We start from the raw sequence: 22,823 nt of genomic DNA, 5'->3' as shown, positions 1-22,823 counted from the left end.
TAAGTGAACACTTTAATCAAAAAGAGTTACAACATGCTTGCAATCAAGAAAGTTATATTTTTAAAAAAATTTCTCACCATAATGTGACTAGTCAAGGAAATTCCCTCACATTTTCTTGTTATTTTTATTCCAAGAATATAATTTGTCTCAACAAAATCTTTCATATCAATTTGGCTTCTAAGAATATTTTTAGCTTCATGAATAACATTTATGTTAGAGCCAAAGATCAATAAATCATCAACATATAGTCAAATAATCACATATGAATTATTTCAAGACTTATGATATATGCAACTTATGACACTGATTTGTTTTAAAACCATTTTGAATCATGCAGGAATCAAACTTTTCATGTCATTGATTTTGTCTCTGTTTCAAGCCATATAGGGATTTAGTAAGTTTATATACTTTACTTTCTTGGCCTGCTTTTATAAAATATTCAGGTTGATCGATATAAATTTCCTCATTTAGGTCTCCATTTTAAAAAATAGTTTTTACATTCATTTGATGAATTTGCAAATAAAAAATATGCAGTCATAGCAATTAAAAATCTTATAGATGTATTTCTTGTTACTTGTGAAAAAATATCAAAAAATTCTAGGCCTTCTAGTTGTTTAAAACCTTTTGCAACTACTCTAGCCTTATATTTATCAATAGATCCATCGGGTTTATCTTTTTTTCTTAAGACCCATTTGCAACTAATTGTTTTTCAACCCGGTGGTAAATCAACTTATTTCCAAGTTTTATTTGAAATCATTAATTCCATTTTATCATTTACAACTTCTTTCCAAAAAAACAATATCATGTGAAGATAATGCTTCTTTCAAAGTGAGAGGGTCATCTCCAACATTAAATACATAAAAATCAGGACCAAAATCTTTTTCTACTCTAGCTCTTTTACTTCTTCTTAACTCAAAATCATCAATTTCTTTATTTTTTAAAGTAGAAGTAGAAGAACTAGTTGGTGACAAAAAAATTTGTTTAATTCTTTGACCCCTACTATTTTTAGAATCAAAAGGGAATTTATTTTCATGAAAAATAGCATCACCTGAATCAATTATAACATTATCTTCAAGATTAAAAAAATCTATTGTACTATTAAAAGCATAACCAAGTAAAGCAAAAGTAGTCTCTTTCTTACCCAACTTTGTAATCTTGGGATCCATTAACCTCACAAAGGCTAGACAACCCTAAACTCTTAAATATCCCAAACTTGGCTTGTGACCTTTCCACAATTCAAAAGGTGTCAATTTAGACTTTTTATGAGGCACACGATTGAACACATAACAAGCTATCAAAATAGCTTCACCCCATAAATTTAAAGGTGCATCTTACTCAATAAGCATGACATTAGTCAATTCAACCAAAGTTCTATTTTTCCTTTCTCCTACACCATTAGATGAAGAAGAATAAGGAGGAGCAGTTTCATGAATTATTCACAATGATCTAATAAAAGAATTCAAGTCATTTGACTCTTATTCACGGCCTCTATCACTTCTAATTCTTTTTATTTTTTTCCAAACGGATTTTCAACCTCATGGAGATAAGTTTTAAAATTTCAAAAGCATCACTTTTATTTTTCATCAAGTAAAGATACGTTAACTTAGAAAAATCATCAATGAAAGTGATAAAATGCCTATTACCTCCACGAGTAAAATTCCTCCAAGTTCACAAATATTAGTATGAACTAGTTTTAACAAATTAGTTCTTCTTTTAACTTGAAAATGAGGTCTTTTAGTGATTTTGACTTTACTACAAGCCTCAAACTTTTCAACATTCTTTTTAACCATTGGGATCAATCCTAAACCACTCATGATTCCAACATAACGATCGTTAATATGACACAAAGGAGCATGCCCAAAATTGGTAGAAGAAAGCATATAAACAGAAGTAGAAACTTTATTCTTTTCAACATTCAATTTAAACATCCAATCACAAGCATACCCCTTTACCACAAAAAATACCCTTTTTCACAAGTACATATTGATCAGATTCACTAATTTGTTTAAAGCCTGCTTTATTAAGAAGAAAACTAAACATCAAAATTTTCCTTATGGAAGGAGTATAGAGGAGATCTTTCAAAGTTAATACCCTTCCAGAAGTAAAACACATTTCAACATCTCCCATTTCAAGCACTTGAATTGTGTGAGAATCACCAAGAATGATGGTTTTGGGATCCTCAAAATAAGTATATGTTTTAAACCAATCTTTGTCATAACAGACATGATGGTTTGCACCAGAATCATCCCACCATCCATCAACATTCTCAACCATGTTTATGTCGGTAATCACCGCCACAAAAGGTTCTTCGCTAACGTTTGCCGGAGGGTTAGAACCACGTTTCCGGAATCTGCAAAATCGAGCAATATGTCCACTCTTGCCACAAACAAAGCATGCTACCTTATCTTAAACTTGTTGATTTTGAGCTTGGTTATTTTCACCATTGTTTTTCTTGGGAGGTCTACCACTATTTTTCTTGAATTTTTTCTTCTTAGGTTCAAAGAAGTATTTTAGTGAGTTTCAGGAGTAGTATTATTTGAAGTAATTAAGTTTATCTTAGTTGTGATATTGCTCTCTTTTGTTGTAAAAGTGCATCTTGGCCCCTTGGCTGTTCTTCCATACGGATTTTCATTATCAACGTCTCAAGAGAGGTTTCCTTTTGTTTGTGGCGCATTGCTTTTTGAAATTCCTTCCAAGAAGGTTGAAGTTTATCTACTATGCCACAAACAATAGGGTTATCTCCAATTTTGACCTCCTTAGACCTTAGCTCTTCAACAATCATTATAAAGTCTTGAGCTTGGTCTACCACTGATTTGTTGTCCACCATTTGGAAACGAAAAAATCTACCAGCCACATATTGTTTCATTCCAGCCTCTCTGGTATCATACTTACTCTGCAATATTTTCCAAATTTTCTTTGCACTACAATAAGTTCTATCATAATAATCATAAAAATTATAAGATAAACAATTAATAATATAATACCGACACTTATAGGAATCACCATCGTACTTTTCCACTTTCTCTAGATGAGAAATAGTTTCATCATCATTCATAGAGGTGATGTCTACATTATTAGTATTCTTCTCAGTTAACACATAAGAACATTGAGAAGACTTAACTAGAAAAGTACTTTACCCTTTTATCTTTTGAAATGATTACCATTGAACCGAAATGGCTTGTGAGGTCTCCCATCTTGACATTCGCGGTTTTTTCAATTGTAGCCATTATGAATTTCCTTAAAATTGTTAGTGAAAAAATTACATTACAATATTACAATTGAAAAATAAAATGAAGAAATAAAAATCTCTTTTGGCTGAGGCGCGGATATCTCGCTCTTTTTAAGGAGATTCAAGCCCACTGCAACAAATATTTTTCACCGGTCCAGCAGAAATCATTCTTGACTTGTCCCCTCAAGGATATAATTGTCTAATCACAAAATATAATTCAACAACTCTGGACAAGAGTTTAGTCCAAAGCTCCACAAAAAAAACACCTCCCTTCAACTAATAAGAACTCTCTTTTTGACAGACTTAGCTTTATGCACTCTATATTTTCTAGTGTATAAAACAAATGAAGACTACCACTACTTTTAGTTGAGGAAGTCTTCCTACCAATTGATAGGAAAATAATGGTATATTAAATAGAAAAAATAAATGGCCTAGGAGTTACATATGTTAAAAGGAATAATGGAGAAGTAATGGTGAAGGGCAACAAATGCACTAATGTGTAGATGTTACTATATGACCATTGCCAACGTTTCATTGCCAACATTCACTGCAACGTTCCTAAAGCAATATGCCATAATGCCTCTGGTCATTAATTGACCATTCAGTAATTAGGCACCAATGCTATACATTGTAACAAAGTAGCTAGTTACTCGAACAATTAAAAAAGAAATTGTTAATGTGGCAATTCAAAGAAGTAAAATAATAGAATATTAAAATTCCTACACTAACATTTTTTTATATCCCTTGGGATTGTAATTTAATATTTTGGAGGGATGAATTTATTTAATGTTGAAGTGTTGGGATGAAAATGATATTTTATATACTTGTATTTTTATCCCCAAAATTTTTAAAGTGATGAAAAGGTACATCACCCCACAACCCAACCCCACTTTTTCTAACCCTAAACCTAAAAACTAAATAAATAAAAACTAAGGTGGCTATTTCTCAAATTAATCTCATGTAACTTTGTTGTAAACAAACCATCAAACCCCTTGTAACTTGTTCTTTAATTTTGTAGTCGCAAATCTTGTTGTATTTTCAATTTAGGATGGGTTTTCGATTCAGAATGGGAGAAAGCAAAGTTTGGAAGTCAGAAGAGATTCCAAGGCAGCCACAACAGGACCTTAATTAGCACAAGCAATTGCAGAAGCAGAAGCTGCAATCGCATAGGCAGAAGCTATTATTGCTGAGATAGAAAGGGTTGTTACAATGGCGGAGGAAGCACGACGTAGGTAATCCTTTTCTTTTAACTAACCAAACAATAATCCATTATGCTTCATTGCTTTGTTTCTTTGAAGAAACAACCCTTGTATATCATTGAGGTTACAACAAAGTTTACAGGCAAAACATGGTGCTTTTGAATTTAAATATATATTTACCAAATATTATCAATTTAAAAAAAAAGTAAAATCAAACCAACTAGAACTCAAAATGCTATTTTTATATGGTCGATGGATAAATATAGTAACCCAACTAGGTTGAGGTCGTATCCCTTAGAGAGCGTACTAGAGTTCTTATATAATTTAATGTTGAGATTCAAATTAGTAACTATCACTGGAAAATTGGATTTTTTTATGAGAATCTGCTAACTACTTTGACAAGTTGGATTTGTGTCAATAATAAATGTGAACTACGGTTATAATTATTAGATAACGAAACTCAGACAAAATTTTACTATCAATTTATTCAGGTGTGTTTATTGTGCAAAACTGACAATTGCACTTGGGTGTCGAGTAAATTTGTCCATTCATCAAAAGTCTCAGATAAACTATCGTCTCTCGAGCTTAAATTATTAGATGGTGGTTGGCACGTAGCACCAAATCCCTAGTAATGATCATTTTTCCTAATCTTAACTTCTTTTGTCGAACAAGTTAGAATAGATCCAAGTTCTTTTTAATGTTGTCGACTATTTAAAGAAACCTTCCATTGCGAAAGGAACTTAATACACAATCATCAGCCCTTCATAAGAAAGATATTTATTGTAACTAATTTATTGTCGTCATTCGTACTCTAAGTTCGATAACCCTAATTATGAATTTATATACTTATAACTAGCAGTAAATAATAACTATAGTAATTTAAACTAATAGATAGCATTAATACAATAGAAAGTAATATGAACCTTTGATTAATGCACCTCTGGCAAGATAATCTTTTTCATTCAACAATAATCTACTAAAACTAGAAAGTAAAACCTGAAAACTAAGAACAATTAATTCTAATATCTTGTAGTTATTCCAAACCCTTAGAAATACTTCGTAACCCTAGATGTGTTTTCAAAAGACATATATATTATAATAGTGTCAAAATCTTAATCTCGATTGGACTCTAAATTGACTGGGTCATACCCATTCCAATAAATAAGGTTCTCAGAAGGCGGGACTCATTGTGAGAGGAACTACCTCACATCGCGGGGTCCATTTCTCAAATCCAGCCTCATTTTGTTGAATCTCTACAGTTCAATTTGTGTACATGCACGGTGTGAGGACTATCTTTGTGTTCTTCTTGCATCTATTCTTTCTTCATCTTAGTCTAGATTATTGCGCTTTGTGTTCCAATCCATCGTATGGGTCTTTTCTTGCTATTTTTGGCCGAAAATCAACCTAATCATATATATTAACTCATGACATCATATAATCAATAAACACATGATTATTTACTAGATTACACTCAAAATGTGGCTAAAACATGGGGTAAGCTATGGTGTTTGAATGCATAACTTCACTCTTGATCACCACCTCACACTTAAAAACCCTTTTACATCCTCGAACGATTAATCCTATCCTTTATAGACCCATTATCATATCATTTCTGGTTAAAACAAGGGTACTCACCAACTCTTTGTAAGGACCCTCTAGGTCATTTCTTTGTTTATGCCTTTTGCTCGTCGTTTAGAGTGTTCCTATAGTGACCCTAGGTCATTTATGACTTATGGGTTCTGGAAGGCGACCTTAGAATCCAATTTTGACGGTTTCTTCAGCATCGAAAGGGTAATATTAGGATAGTGGAATGATTCGCATGGATGAACAGTACCGTCACCACGGTTAGCTTTAAAATATTGAATTGTGTTTAGAACGACCTTTTTGCAGATCCCGAGGCTCTCGGGCCGATTTTGAGCCCTCTGTGGATTTTGGGTTAAAATAAAGTTTGGGTGTGGGACCCACTTTTTACTAAGATGACCTCGTATGGAAATTTAAACTGCTCCATTGAGTCTGGAATAATGAACTCATTTGAGTGCACGGGGTTCTGAACAAATTCTAAACACTCCACCGAAGATTAAAAACTTGCCAAAACCAGTTAATGTGCATCAGCTAGTGTAGGTAATTTTACCCTTAGTGTTCAAAGGCCCTTGGTCACGTTTTTGAGGACCTGATCCCTTATGCATCATGGTCGCGATAGCGATGAAGGGTTGACTGAGTTGACCTTCTTTTGGTCATTGCGATTGAGAGTTCTAACCTCTGCAATCACGATGGTCAGCTGTTACGACCCAAAGTACACCTTAGGCGAGACATGAGGGGTGAGACACCGAGAGACCCTACACAAGCCACTTGACAGACATATACACAATATAATAGATAAAAGCAAAGAGTCTCATACGAATAAAAGAGTTTGAAATTTAAAAGTGGAAGTCTAACATAGTCTTGACAAACCATCTATTACATCAAGAGGAGTGGTCAGAATGTAACTCGTACAGCACGTTCAACATCCGAGCCTAAGAGACATAAGAAAGCAATAAAGGTTACACTGTCCTCGTAGTATGAGAACTCACAAAGCTAAACATATAAATATAAGCATATCATCATCCGTGGAAAACACAATTAAGTTACTAATCCAAGCTAAAAACATCATTGAAAAGCTCCTTAAATCTTGAATCATGCATGAGTGAGAAAACCTTTCACCAAACCATGATCCCTTATTGTGAGAAAACCTTTCACAACTTAATTAATGCTAATCTTAAAGCAACCAAGATTATAAATAATCCCTTTTCATAAATGTAACACCTAAGAATTTAAAGGAATGAAAAAAATGTTGTTTTTGGGTTGCAAGTGTGACCTACGGCTCCTACCTATAGTTCGTAGAAGCATCTACTTACCGTAGATGGCATCCATAGGTACAATGAATTGAACAAAAAGTTTTGGGGAAATTTTTAGGACCTACGGTGGCCATGTACGTTTCATAGGTATACCTAACAACCATACATGGTCCCCGTCGATGGATGGTCCAAGTTCATGTCCTTGAACATTACCTACGGCCAACCAAGATGATCCGTAGAAGGAGCTATGGACCATATTTCAAAATCATAGGTGAGGCTCGACAATTTTATTTTAAGAGCTTCTAGGTCTTTTCCTAATTATTCTAACCAATACTACATCATTTTACCCCTAAATCTAAACCCTATAAATACCCTTCATCCTTAGAAATTTCCCCCAACTTATTCATTCGCTCAATTTCCTAAAGTCTCTCCAATGTTTTCTCCAAAAAACAAATCTTCTCTCTAGATCAAGAAAGAAGGAGCTAGTACAAGTTTATACACAAACCTCAGTGCTTAGCTTAGAAACAGCCCAACACAACTTCAAGAGTTCAAACCGTAGACCAACCAACATATCAAGGTCCTCAACTTGTTCACGAGTATATACAACCTTAAAATAAAATTAAATAACTTGTTTAATCCCTAGTAGCTCAATAATGTTAATGTAAAACAGGATTATCATCACAAGTAAGCTTAGCCTGTACAAATACGACTATTCTCTCAAAACAGTAATTCGCCTAGTACCTCATGTTGCAACTTAGATTTGAAAAGGAAAACGGCCAAACTGGACTGTATATCCTTCATGAAAGATGTAGGTACATCTCTTAAGGTTGCAAACAATCAAGAATCACTAAAAAATATATTTTTTACAAAAAGATATCATCGATACACTAAAAGTTGTTCATACAGGATTTCTAAATCCGAAATCTGGACATAACTTGTCTTATGTTGCGTCCCATATTTCGAATCCATAACAGCTAAATTAGAGTTTTACATAAACGTATGAATTGTAGGTATACGAATTATCTTCTCCAAAACATATTTATTCACGGAAATATGAGTTCTATAGAACGAAATATTCCAAAAGTACTAAACACTACTTAGGTCAAAAACACATTTCGACTACTCACCAAAGAGAAGGGTGTATCTCGAATTCCAGCCAAAAGGACCAAGTTTTTCTCTTGTGATTTTGAGAGTAATATTGTTAGAGAGAGTTCACCAGGTTTCTTAGTGATAAGGAACACGAATTTCACTATAGAGGAGGTGTAAACATATAGTCTCAAGAGTGATGTTTATCACATGCACAGCTGCCTCCAAATGGTAGCTGCCCAAAAAAAGGTTGGCTGCCCAAAATGCATACATATATACCTATATGTATAACCCTCACCTCCCTTTCAAGTTATACATATTTCCAATTAGAATATTATGCAAATACCCCAATACAGTACCTTAAATTACGATCACAATTTATGTTAAGCAAGTTTGCAAATATCAAGTTCCCAAAATGAGAGTAAAACATACGGTAGCGATTAAGCAATGGTGTATCGACATGCGAATGTTGGTCTAGTATTGAGGGGTGTTACATAAACTCCTCAAGTTCATGCAGCTGATTCACTTTCTTTTTACCGGTTAGCTCGAGGTCTAAGTTCAGTTTCTTGATTGCCCAATATGTTTGATGTTCTAATTCTGCCGAAAGGTGACATGCTTTCCCAAATACTATGTGATAGGGAGAAGTCCCTATTGGTGTCTTATATGCAGTCCTATATGCCCACAACGCATCATCTAATTTCTCAGACCAATCTTTCCTTTTCGCATTCAACGTTTTCTGCAAAATTTGCTTCACCTCTATATTTGAAACCTCCACTTGGCCATTCGTTTGAGAATGGTAAGCTGTAGCAACCTTATGAAGAATACCATGTTATCTTTTGTATTCATGTTAGTCAAAAATACAAATACAGAAAAAGATGAAATAGACAGAATGATATTTAATCAGAGTCCTCAGAAACCACTGTGTTTCCTTAAGAAACTTAATCTCCTCACTGTACCCGAGGTTGCAGATTAATTCCTCCCAAGATAAAACGAATTAACCTATTAAAGAAGTAGTGGTACCTCAAACTTCAATAACTTCAGCGAACGCAAGAACAACAACAGGAGCACACACAGACTCAGTCGATCAATAATTTTGATTATGTAAGAAAATGTATGCAGAGAGGAAAAATTTGTAGTGTTTGAAAAACGGAAAAAAAACCTCTTATTTAAAGCCATTTATAGCAAGGAACGCGTCTGTTCAGACCCTTTTTTTTCAGAACGTTGTGTCTTTTGGGCAAAGTAACGACTTTTTGGAAGGAACAAATCCTTTCAAACGAATTAACTGTTACGCGCGAATTTCAAATAATTCGTTGCGCCAAATTACTTTTGTTATTTAACAAACATTCTGAATTAATTTATAAGAGAAAAAAAATGAATTAACAGGATTGATTAAATAATTTTTGTCCAAAAATATTATCAATCAATCACATCATTTGCCAAATCCAAATCCAAATCTGAAGCCAAAGCCAAGGCCGAGCGAGCGATGACGACGGCGCGAGGGGGCATCTTCTTCTTAACCCTTTAAGAACTAAATGAAGTGTTTCATAATATAAGGACAACAGTTTCCTTTATTCTACCAATATGGTAAAAATGACTTCTCATTTTTCCCTCCAAAATTGGTTCCCCCACTTTCATTGGTTCCTCCACTTTCCATATTCTCTTTTTATTTCCCATTCACACCTTATTAAATCCAACAATCCCCCACTTTCATCGGTTCCTCCACTTTCCATATTCTCTTTTTATTTCCCATTCACACCTTGTTAAATCCAACAATCCCCCACATGAATGGGGAATGGCTATAGTTAAAACATATGCATGAAAAACTTGTGTGTCTTGTAAGTAAGGGTTAATCGCATCTGAATAAGTAGGTTTCCCTTTAAACTTTCCGTAGTGAACATATATCGGATATACTTGGTCAATCGGTAGATTTGATATCTTCGAACCGTCGAGCTTTGGTGTATACCTAGACAACATAAGCCACACTATCAACCCCTGAACTATTTTTTTGGTTCTCATTGTTTTGTTTGTTTCACCCATTAGCACATTTAGGTTAATAAGTGCTTAGAGAACTGGCCTTACCGAATTCTCCTTGAAGCGACTTACACTTCACACTTACATAGGTGGTTTCTAACTGTGTTATCCCGTAGATACACTATTTGATATACCCTATATCAAAATTAGAAACCATTAAAAAGTCCTTACGCCTTTATCCTGGTTATTGAACATTGTCTCATAATGAGAATGGACCATAAAATAAGTTTTGACAATGCTGAACCATCATTTATGACTTTGTTTGATCTCCTTGAACCTAGATTTTGGGATCTTCAGTCTTCTAGGTAGAGTTACCGCCACGATGACTTGTTCTCGTCCATAGTCCCATTCCCGTTGATGATCTCTCAACTTCCTCTCTAGTTAGGCCTTTTCTAAGTGGATCCGACACATTATCTTTTGACTTTACTTAGTCAATTGTGATAATTCCACTAGAGAGTAGTTGTCTAACAGAGTTATGTCTTCGTCTTATGTGACGAGATTTCCCGTTATACATAACGCTTCCAGCCCTTCCTATTACAGCTTGACTATCGCAGTGTATGCATATATTGGTTTGGGCAAAATGGAATATCTTCTAAGAAATTTCGGAGCCATTCAGCTTCTTCACCAGCCTTGTCTAAGGCGATGAATTCAAACTCTATTGTAGAGCGAGTTATACATGTTTGTTTGGATGATTTCCAAGATATTGCTCCTCCACTAATAGTAAAAACATATCCACTTGTGGATTTCATTTCACTTGACCCAGTAATCCAATTTGCATCACTATATCCTTCAAGAATTGCTGGATATCTGTTGTAATGCAAAACATAGTTTTGAGTATCTTCTAAGTACCCCAAAACTCTCTTCATTGCCAACTAATGATTTTGATTCGGATTACTTGTATATCGACTCAGTTTACTTATAGCGCAGGCTATGTCTGGTCGAGTACAATTCATGACATACATCAAACTTCCCAATATTCTGGCATAATCCAATTGAGACTGACTTTCACCTTTATTCTTAGCAAGATTAAGGTTCACATCAATTGGGGTCTTTGCCTTTTTGAAATTCAAATACTTGAACTTTTCAAGTACCTTTTGAATATAATGAGATTGAGACAATGCTAGACCGTTAGGAGTTCTGTTAATCTAATTCCCAATATCAAATCGGCCACTTCTAAATCATTCATATAAAACTTACTAGTGAGCATACGCTTAGTAGCTTTTACATTGGTAATGTCCTTGATCATTATCAACATGTCATCCACATATAGTCATACAATGACTTCCTGATTCAGAGTGTCTTTAATGTAAACACATTTATTACACTCATTGATCTTAAATCCATTTGACAACATGGTTTGATCAAACTTTGTATGCCATTGTTTCGATGCTTGTTTTAGTCCATTAAGTGACTTAAAAAGTTTGCATACTTTCTTTTATTTACCGGGAACTACGAAGCCCTCAGGCTGTTCCATGTAAATCTCTTCCTCCAACTCTCCATTTAAAAAGGCGGTTTTCACATTCATTTGATGGATTTCAAGACCGTATACTGCAGCTAGGGCAATTAACATCCAAATTGATGTAATCTTAGTCACTAGCGAGTATGTGTCAAAATAATCAAGACCTTATTTTTGTCTAAGGCCTTTGACAACAAGTCTTGCTTTATATTTGTCAATAGTTCCATCATCTTTCATCTAATTTTTAAAGATCCACTTTGAACCCAAGGGTTTGCTCCCTGGAGGAAGATCAACCAACTCCCAATTATGTTTGCTTAAGATTGATTCAATCTCACTATTGACAGTCTCATTCCAAGAGGTTGAGTCACTAGATAACATTGCTTCCATGAATGTTTGAGGCTCATTTTCAAGAAGGAATGCTACAAAATCAGATCCAAATGAAGTAGCTGTCCTTTGACGTTTACTACGCCTTGCACTCTCTTCATTGATTTCATTCTCTTTTGGTTCTTCTCGGGGTTTTTTAGACCCCCCGCTAGATGACTCAACTCTAGTTTTATACGGATAGATATGTTCAAAAAATTCAGCATTATCTGATTCCATTACCGTATTATCATGAATATCCGGATGTTTGGACTTATGGACCAAAAATTGACATGCCTTACTATTTCTGGCATATCCAATGAATACACAATCAATAGTCTTAGGCCCTATTTTCACCCTCTTAGGTGTAGGAACCCGAACTTTCGCTAGACACCCCCACACTTTTGAAATATTTCAAGTTGGGTTTTCTACCTTTCAATATCTCATATGGAATAACATGTGTCTTCGTTTGAGGCACTCTATTGAGTATTTGATTTGCTGTAAGGATAACTTTACCCCACAAGTTTTGTGGTAAACCTAAACTTATAAGTAAGGCATTCATCATTTCCTTTAAAGTTCAGTTTTTCCTTTCTGCAATTCCATTAGATTGAGGAGAGTAAGGTGCAGTAGTTTGATGGATGATTGCATTTTCCAAACATATTTCTACATATGGAGATTCATATTCTCCACCTCTATCACTTCTAATCATTTTGATCTTTCTATCCAACTAATTTTCAACTTCAGTTTTATATTGCCTAAATGCATCTATTGCTTCATCCTTACCATTTAGCAAATAGACATAACAATATCTAGAGCAATCGTCAATAAAAGTTATGAAATACTTTTTCCCACCATGTGTTGGTGTTGACTTCATTTCACAAATGTACGTGTGAATCAATTCTAAGGGATATGAATTCCTTTCAGCAGACTTATAAGGATGCCTAGCATACTTAGATTCAACGCAAACTTGACATTTTGATTTATTGCACTCAAATTTAGGCAAAACATTTAAGTTAATCAATATTCGCAAGGTTTTGTTATTAGCGTGTCCCAAACATTCATGCCATAAACATTTAGACTCAAGCAAGTAAGAAGAAGCAGAATCTTTATTCATATCAACTGCAGGTACAATGAGTTTAAAGAGGCCCTCAATGAGGTAACTTTTTCCTACATATATTTCATTCTTACTCACTACAAATTTGTCAGAAACAAATACACATTTGAATCCGTTCTTAGTCAGAACTGGTATAGAAACTAAGTTCTTTAACAATTCTAGAACATACGAGACCCTGTTCAAACTCACCACCTTGCCTAATGTCACCTTTAAGAGGACCTTGCATGTTCCTTCCACCTTTGCAACAACGGAGTTTGCCATAAACAACTTCTCATCTGCTGGTGCTGGAGTGTATGACGCAAATAATTTTTTGTTGGCACAAATATGACATGAGGCGCCAGAATCTACCAGCATTTTCTTGGATTTCCAACCAAGTTGCATTCTGAAAGCATTGCACAGAGATTGTCCATCTCTCCTTTGGATTCAGCCAAATTTTCTTGATCCTTCTTCTTGTCCTTCTTGGGACCCCTATACTCAGTAGCCTTATGAGCACGTTTGCCATAATTGAAGCAGCTTCTATTGAATTTCTCCTTAGGAGGATTGCTCTTTGGACCAGAAGCTTTCTTTCTTTTCTTTGATTTTGTGGGATCTTCTTCAACAATATTTACTCCAAATATTGCTGAATTACCAAGTGGCCTCTCTTCTGCGGCGTTGTTATCCTCTTCGATTCTCAGCCTTACCATGAGATCTTCAACAGTCATATCCTTGAGTTTATGTTTCAAGTTGTTTTTGAAGTCCTTCCATAATGGAGGTAACTTCTCAATAATAGCAGCCACTTGAAAAACATCATTCCCAATCAATCCTACATTAAAGATTATGTGAGTATTAAGAATAAACTTAACATTTCTAACATAGGTATTAAAATAAATTTATACCTTCAGCAAGGAGATCACGGATTATGACCTGCAATTCTTGAACTTGGGTGACGACGATCTTACTGTCTATCATCTTATAGTCCAGAAACTTTGCCATAATGAACTTCTTCATTCCGGCATCTTCTGTTTTGTACTTCTTTTCTAAAGCATCCCAAAGTTCTTTTGAGGTTTTGACATTACTGTACACATTGTACAGATCATCCAGCATGCCACTCAGAATATAATTTTTACACAAAAAATCAGAATGTGTCCATGCTTCTATTACCAAGAATCTTTCTTCAGGCGGAGTTTCATCCGACATAACATGAACGTTCTCATTAATGAACCTCTGCAGATTCAACGTAGTCATATAGAAGAACATCTTTTGCTGCCATCTTTTGAAGTCGACTCTAGAAAACTTTGCAGGTTTCTCAACCGGTGCTAGGGCAGCATTTGAACGATTGTGTGTAACCGATGTTGTTGCAGCACTTACTGTTCCAGCATTTACTTGACTTGAATTACTCATTTTTCTGTCAGAAATGGCAGACAATTTTAGTATGTGAAATTCTTACACAGATTGTTTCTGATTTAACGATTAAGTTTTTATGTTCTTTTAATCGTTAATCGAATGAATTTAAAAATTCAAACAAAGTAGAAAACCATAAAGGTTTTAATCTCAAGAAACCTCAAATACAGAAACTTTTTAAATTTCTTAAGATTGTTATCTCCTGTATTCAGGTTAGTCAAAAATACAGAAAGAGAAAAAGATGAAATAGACAGAATGATTTTTAATCCGAGTCCATAGAAACCATTGTGTTTCCTTAAGAAATTTAATCCCTCACTGTACCTAAGGTTGCAGATTAATTCCTCACAAGATAAAATGGATTAACTTGTTAAAGAAGTAGCGGTACCTCAAACTTCAATAACTTCAGTGAACGCAAGAACAACAACAAGAGCACACACAGACTCAGTCGATCGACAATTTTGATTATGTAAGAAAATCTATAAAGAGAGGAAAAATTTGCATTTTGAAAAACGGAAAAATACCTCTTATTTATAGCCATTTACAGCAAGGAATGCGTCTGTTCAGAAAAATCTATTCAAACCTATTTTTTCCAGAACGTTGTGTCTTTTGGGAAAAGTAACGACTTTTCGAAAAGAACAAATCCTTTCAAACGAATTTACCGTTACGTGCGAATTTCAAATAATTTGTTGTGCCAAATTAATTCTGTTATTTAACTAACATTCTGAATTAATTTATAAGAGAAAAGAAAATGAATTAACAAGATTGATTAAATAAATTTCGTCAAAAAATATTATCAATCAAACACATCATTTTGCAAATCCAAATCCAAAGCCGAAGTCGAGGCCGAGACTGAGGCCGAACGAGCGACGCTGACAGCGTGAGGGGGCATCTTCTTCTTAACCCTGTAAGAACTAAAGGAAGTGTTTCCTAATATAAGGACAACAATTTCCTTTCTTCTACCAATATAGTAAAAATGACTTTTCATTTGCACTTTGCAATGACTTTTCATTTTTCCCTCTAAATTTGGTTCCCCCACTTTCATTGGTTCCTCCACTTTCCATTTTCTCTTTTTATTTCCCATTCACGCCTTGTTAAACCCAACATACCATACTTAGCAAGAAGATTCTTAACCAGATGGTTAATGAAATACTTACCTCCATCACTTATAATTGCCCTTGAAGTGCCAAAGTGAGTGAAGATGTGCTTCTTTATGAACTTTATCACCACCCTGGAATCATTGGAAGGAACTGAGACCGCCTCAACCCATTTACTAACATAATCCACAGCCACAAGAATGTGTTGGTTTCCACTAGATGGCGGGAATGGACCCATGAAGTCAATACCCCACACATCAAAGATTTCCACCTCAAATATGTTACTTAGCGGCATCTCATGTCTTCTTGAAATAGTACCCAATCTTTGGCATTTATCACAACCCTTCACAAAAGCAATAGAATCTTTAAATAACGAGGGCCAAAAGAAACCAGATTGTAGTACCTTATGAGCAATGCAATCTCTTCCATGGTGACCTCCATATGGGCTAGCACGACAACTTTTGAGCACTTTGTGAGCCTCAGACTCCGGAATGCACCTTCTCACTACCCGGTCTACATTTTGCTTGAACAAGAATGGTTCATCCCAGATATAGAACTTGGCATCATGATTGAACTTTTTATTTTGTTGGGTGGTTGCACCCGGAGGATAATCGCCACTTACTATCAAATTCACAATGTCTGCATACCATGGCACTTGAGAGATATCTAATACCATCAATTGTTCATCCAAAAACTCTTCCCGCATTTGCACACGTTCATTCATATGTGAAAAATCCTTCAACCAAGATAAGTGATCTGTTATTTGATTCTCAGTACTTTTCCTATCTTTGATCTCAAGGTCAAATTCTTGGAGAAGCAATATCCATTGAATCAGTCTTGGTTTATCATCTTTCTTGTTGAAGAGGTACCTAATAGCTGCATGGTCAGTAAAAACAATCACTTTAGTACCTACCAAATACGATCTGAACTTGTCGAAGGCGAACACTAGAGCCGGCATCTCCTTCTCAGTCACTATGTAATTAGCTTGTGTAGAGTCAAGGGTCTTGCTTGCATAATAGAATAAGTGGAACACTTTATTCTTTCTTTGTCCCAGCACTGCACCCACTACTACGTCGCTTGCATCACACATGAGTTCAATTGGTAATCCCCAATCAGGAGCAATTAAGATGGGAGCCTCAATTAAGTTCCTCTTCAACATCTCAAAAACTTTCAAACACATCTCATCAAAGTCAAACTTCACCTCCTTCTCCAAAAGACTGCACATAGGTCTGGCAATCTTGGAAAAATCCTTGATGAATCGCTTGTAAAAACCTGCATGACTAACAAAACTACGCACACCTTTTACAGAAATGAGAGGGGGCAATTTCTCAATAACTTCTCCCTTAGTCTTATCAACCTCCAGACCAGATTTAGACAACTTGTGTCCCCAATATTATCCACTCTCTTACCAAAAAATGACACTTTTCTTAGTTTAGAACGAAGTTAGTGTCTTCAGAGACATTCCTCAAAAGACTTCCCAAATGCGGAAAAATCATTCATGAACACTTCAACAAAGTCTTCCACCATATCACAAAAAATGGCCATCATACACCTTTGAAATGTTGTCGGTGCATTGCAAAGTCCGAATGGCATGCGCTTGAAAGCATATGTGCCATAAGGACAAGTGAACACGGTCTTGTCCTAATCCTCGGGTGCAATCAAGATCTGGTTGTGACCGGAATATCCATCTAAGAAACAATAGTACTCCTGCCCTGCTAGTCAGTAAAACATTTGATCAATGAAGGGAGCGGGGTAGTGATCTTTCCGGGTAGCATCATTTAGTTTTCGGTAATCCATGCAGATTCTCCACCCGGTCACTGTTCTAGTAGGAATCAACTAATTCTTTTTGATCCTCACCACTATCATACCTCCCTTCTTGGGAACACATTGTACCGGACTTACCCACTTACTCTCAGAGATTTGGTACATAATTTCAACATCTAGCCACTTTATTACTTCCTTTCTTACCACTTCTTTCATCACAGTCTTCCATGTAAATTATGTGCATGCATAACGCCGAACTAATCCCATGAATATCAACCATCTGCCATCCAATTGCTTTTAGCCTCCGCTTTAAGATCATCAATGTCGCATCAACCTATAAGTCAGAAAATTCTGCAGAAAGTATAACGGGCAAAGTCTCATTAGTACCCAAATAAGCATACCTTAGGTGTGCCGGCATAGTTTTTAGTTCCAACGTAGGGGCTTCTTCTTTTGATGGCTCTGGTGGGGGCCCCAACTCCGATCTAGTGACTCCACTTGATTCCTACGAGTGTCTACTAGTGCTAGATTTAAGCATGATTCAATCTCTTGAGCTTCAATGTCTCACTCTATATCATGACCCGCTAACACTCTTTCTAAAGGATCTTCGGGCACAACTACTTGTGATTCTACTATGCGATCAACCACAGTAATAGCAGACAACTCTTCATAAATAGAAGGTAATTTTAAAGCGCGGTAAACATCAATTACTTCAACCTTATCATGTGCCTTGATAGTTAGTTGACCAATTGCTACATCAATCAATGCCCTACCCGTGGCCAAGAAAGGTCATCCCAAAATGAATGGAACTTCAGAATCGGGTTCAAAGTCTAAGACCACAAAATCTATCGGAAAAATCAATGAACCTACTTGCACTAACACATCTTCTGCCACCCCCTCTGGCCTAGCAATGGATCTATCAGCGAGTTGGAGAATAACAATGGTTTGTTTTGGACTACCCAACCCAAGCTTTTTTGATACAAAGATAAGGGCATCAAATTTATACTTTCCCCCAAATCACACAACCCCCGAGCATGAACACTTTGCTCAATTGTAATCTGCACCGTAAAACTACCTGGTTCTTTTAACTTTTTGGCAGTCTGTTTTGGATCCTTGAGTTGCACTCCTCAGTAAGTGCTACAATTTCATATTCAGTGAGCCTCATCTTGCTCGGCACAATGTCCTTCACCTATTTAACATACTTCGGGATACCCTGCAAAATGCCAACCAAAGGTAGATTAATGTGAACCTGTTTAAGGAGAGAGAGAAACTTATCGAAGCATTCATCTTCATTCTTCTTTGTTAGCCTTTGTGGAAATGGAGGTGGTAATTTCTTTTGAGGAATGGGTACCTCAACATTGGAGCTTTTTACTACTTCTTCCACCTATTCAAACATTTGTTCAGCAATTTTTGAATTAACTTTGTCCAGCATGTCCGTACATTCCATAAGTGAATTCACATTGCGCTCCTCTTGTTTTGCATTCTCCACTTCATCGCCCTTACCAACATCACAAATAACAAAAGAATCATAATAGCGATTCGGGGGAAGGGAATAAGATTTTGGACAACCATTCCAATGAATATATTGATGACCACATATATCATATAAAGGACATTCATCAACCAACCACGATTTATCCCATTCATTCATATCAATAAATGCCAAAAACTTGTTGCTCCCCAATATACAAGCAAGTGTACGTGGACGCACAAGCAATATAGATTCTTAAAGAAATGAGTTATCATTCCCACGGGACTTATGATCAACTTATATTCACTTAATTCTACAAGTAAAAGTAAAAAGTAACCTTTTGAAGAGTTGATGATATATTGTTTATCTACTAATAATTATGCACTAATTGAAAGTAACTAATTGTGAATGACTTTGATATAATGTTTCAAGCAAGTTAAAAGCAATTCCAGGGTTGCAGCATATAAAAAATATCATGTATCATTTTATTGGCTTAGAACTAATTTTAGTTGTCAAGTTATTGGTTTATAGGGTTGATGATGTGATCCGGGTTATACGCCTCTCGTCGCCTATCCCAATTAGCTATCCAACTACATCTTTGAGCGGAGATAAATAGACTAACTGACGAGAATTTATATTTCATTATATTTCGTAACCAAGCAAGGTGTTTGTCTGGGCGTCACTCCAGAACAGTAATCACCTCAATTTAACGGGTGGACCGAGCTCTCTATATTCTTTGGTCTATCTAACCTCTCCTCTCCTTATTTTAAGATTAGACAATATATTTATCTTATGGTCCGCAAGCATAAAATACTAAAACAAGAATATAGAAGTAACTTGTAGTGACAACGGAAAATTAATTCAACAACCTCAAATAATCAACAATCAATTCATAGCTACAACCCCAAAACTAGGGCGTTTAGCTACTCATGCTATTAGAAAACAAGAAAATACAATAGTTCATGCAATTTCTGGAAAATAGAAGAGTTAACGGATTCAAAACCTAGTACAAACTTTAATTCTTTCTCTTGAACACTAAATAAAAAAGTCGATCCTTAGAATGGAGCCCTAGGAGTTTATTTATAAGAGTTAGAAAAGTTGGAGTCAAATCCCACTACAATTAGGAATCCTATTTAATGATTTTTTAGCTGGGAAAGTTGGCATTTCCTTGGCATGTCGCGCCTGCCATCTCGCCACAGAGGTGCCTACATTCTTGAAGTCCTGATGTGTCGCGCCTAGCAGCGCACCCCAAACATGTCTCAGTTCGGCATCCTCTGGCGCGTCGCGCCCAGCAGCGCGCCCCAAACATTCCCCAGTCCGGCATCCTCTTGCGCGGCACGCCTCTCAGCGCGCCCAGCACTGTTGATTTTTGCCTTAGTCATTTTCTTGCTCATTTTTTCTCCTTCTTTCTTCGCTCCAACTCCAATTTCATCGAGAGTTCCTGAAACATCTAATATATGTGTGAGTACATAATCATCACAAGTTACACCAAAAATCAAGCTAACAATTAAAGATCATTCTTCAATTTAATAAATTCTTGGGCAATATTGACAACTTAGGCATATTTATATACCTAAGATTAGGATTGACTATTGCCTGCTACCTATTTGATTGGATGTTTGTTTGAAATCTTGTTCTCCACCCCATCTCCATATAAATGAAAAGTTATTTTTTGCCCTTGATGTTAGTCTCCTGGGCAATAAAATATTTTTTGTTTAGAGCCAATAGAGTGAAATTTGTTGGATAAACAGTTAAAATTTTAAAGAGTAAGTAAGGGAATAAATTTATTATAAGATATAGATTAAAAAAAGGAATAATGAGTATTTGAAAGTGAAATGAAGTATCAAAAAGGTATTTCCATGAGGTGGGAATTTTTGGCCTATTTGAATTACTTTGTACTTATCTTTATATATATGTGTGTGTAGATTTCAATGTTTTGTAATTTGTGTGGAGCATTTTGTTGTGTTTGGCATCTACTCTATTTTCTCAAACAGCCAGCAGTCTTGCAGAATTATTCTTGCTACCTTATGAGGGCCGGTGAAGGGATATCCTTAGAATGGTATGTTTTACCCCAAATACATATTAAGAATCTAGTGTCAGCGAGGAACTTGGAGCTTTTTATTCAAGCTTATTGTCATCCTTATTTTTTGACTACCAGACTACCAGAATTCTTATTAAGAATGTTGATTAGGACTTTACTCATTGTGCTGCATTTTTTTTGTCTGATAAGTAGTTTATTGTCAATACACATTACTTGAGTGATAACCAATTCTAAGGTACTTAAGATTCAAGATGGTATTCTCTTGGCTGCTGACATTGGAGGTTAGCTTCTATATCATAGATTTGGCCCCAATTAGTGCTCCTCTTTTTTTTTTCTCTCAAGAAAGTATATGTTACATGATTTCTTGACCAAAAAAAAAGGATAGAGCATTGAAAGACCCTCCTAAAGAAATTCTCTTATGATATTTTAATATCATCAGCTGTTAAATGCTCTCTCTGTCCCAAAATAGTATTAAATTGGATTAGATTTTTTAAAAATAAAAATTTAGCTATTGAAAAACTATATAGGAAGTACTACAAGTTGTAATTGTTTTCATATTAATATGGTGAAAGAGTTCACATTAAAATGTTGGTCAAAGTTCATATAGTTTGACTCTCAAAAGCAAAATGTGACAAGTATTTTGGGCCAGAGAGAGTAATAACTAATTTACTCGTGGCAAGAAGTTGTAGTAGTGCAACCTTGGAAGGAAAGAGTTCTTTTTCCAAATTCTGAACTTTGGATTTAATAATGGCTGAAAATGTTACCTCCATAAACATGTTATTTAGAATATGGAGAATGGACAAGTGTTCTACTAGTGCATGATATTTGTTTTTCCAAATTGATCTTATACTTGTTGGCAGTATATGTTCTTTCCAGTGTGCCTCCAAAGGTTCTAAAATTCTTTATGTTGTTCTAGTCCATGTCAGAACATATGACTATGAGAGAATAATTTAGGAAAACCCTTTTGGCGCTTCTAGTAGACATTATTCGCGTTCTATTTCATCTCACCTTTCTTCTTCTTAATCTTATTTTTTCCTTTGTTTTTTCTTGTTTCAATTAATAGGGGGGCATATATTACATTATGCCATTGAGTGAGTGCTGTTTTGTATCTCTTGACAACCAAATTAATTTCATTTACTAGTGAAGTACTTTCCCCAACTAATATTTGAGTTTGGCTCATTGTGCTTCCCTTTAATGATATCGTTGCTAGTTTTGTTTATTGCATTTGGGTATTATTGTAGAGTTGGGGAATTTATGATAACCCAACTAATTTGCGAGTGTCACGACCCGATTTATCGAGTCATGATGGCACCTACTATAACCCACCAGCAGGTAAGCCAACCCGTAACCCGGAACAACAAGTAACGGGTCTGAGGGTAGAAATTAAACAAGAGTAGGAAAATAACAATATAAACAGGCGGAAGCAAGCCAAAAACATATATATACAAATACAGGTCCCTCCCAGAACCTGGAAGTCACTAGTACAGAGCTACTACAAAATGAGTACAAGTCCCAAAACTGGACAACAGAGACTAGACTGTCTCGAAAGGAAAAAGACAAGTCTATATATACAGATGGAGACTGAGATAGTACAAAACGCCGTGTGCTCACCCCCGTCTCCGGATAAGTCTACTCCAAGCTCGATCAACGCTGGCTACTAGTGCTCGGACCTGCATCACAAAATAGATGCAGAGCGTAGCATGAGTACCAAAACAACAGGTACCCAGTAGGCATCATCGGCCGACTGAGCAAGATAAGCAAAAGTAA

At 35.6% G+C, this 22,823-nt stretch overlaps 1 protein-coding gene across 1 annotated transcript; it reads right to left on the bottom strand.

Annotated features, from left to right (window-relative positions):
• Positions 1–13,653: 13,653 nt before the first annotated feature.
• Positions 13,654–14,689, bottom strand: LOC125863679 (uncharacterized). Its single transcript, XM_049543715.1, has 3 exons — positions 14,185–14,689; positions 13,918–14,111; positions 13,654–13,791 (listed from the first exon to the last, which is right to left on the bottom strand). The coding sequence occupies exons 1-3, from the start codon at positions 14,687–14,689 to the stop codon at positions 13,654–13,656; spliced, it is 837 nt and encodes a 278-aa protein (XP_049399672.1).
• Positions 14,690–22,823: the final 8,134 nt, after the last annotated feature.

This window comes from Solanum stenotomum, chromosome 5 (genome assembly GCF_019186545.1).
Source record: "Solanum stenotomum isolate F172 chromosome 5, ASM1918654v1, whole genome shotgun sequence".
NCBI lineage: Eukaryota > Viridiplantae > Streptophyta > Magnoliopsida > Solanales > Solanaceae > Solanum > Solanum stenotomum.
Note: the sequence above shows the minus strand (reverse complement) of the source record. Positions and strands in the feature narration are given on the sequence as shown.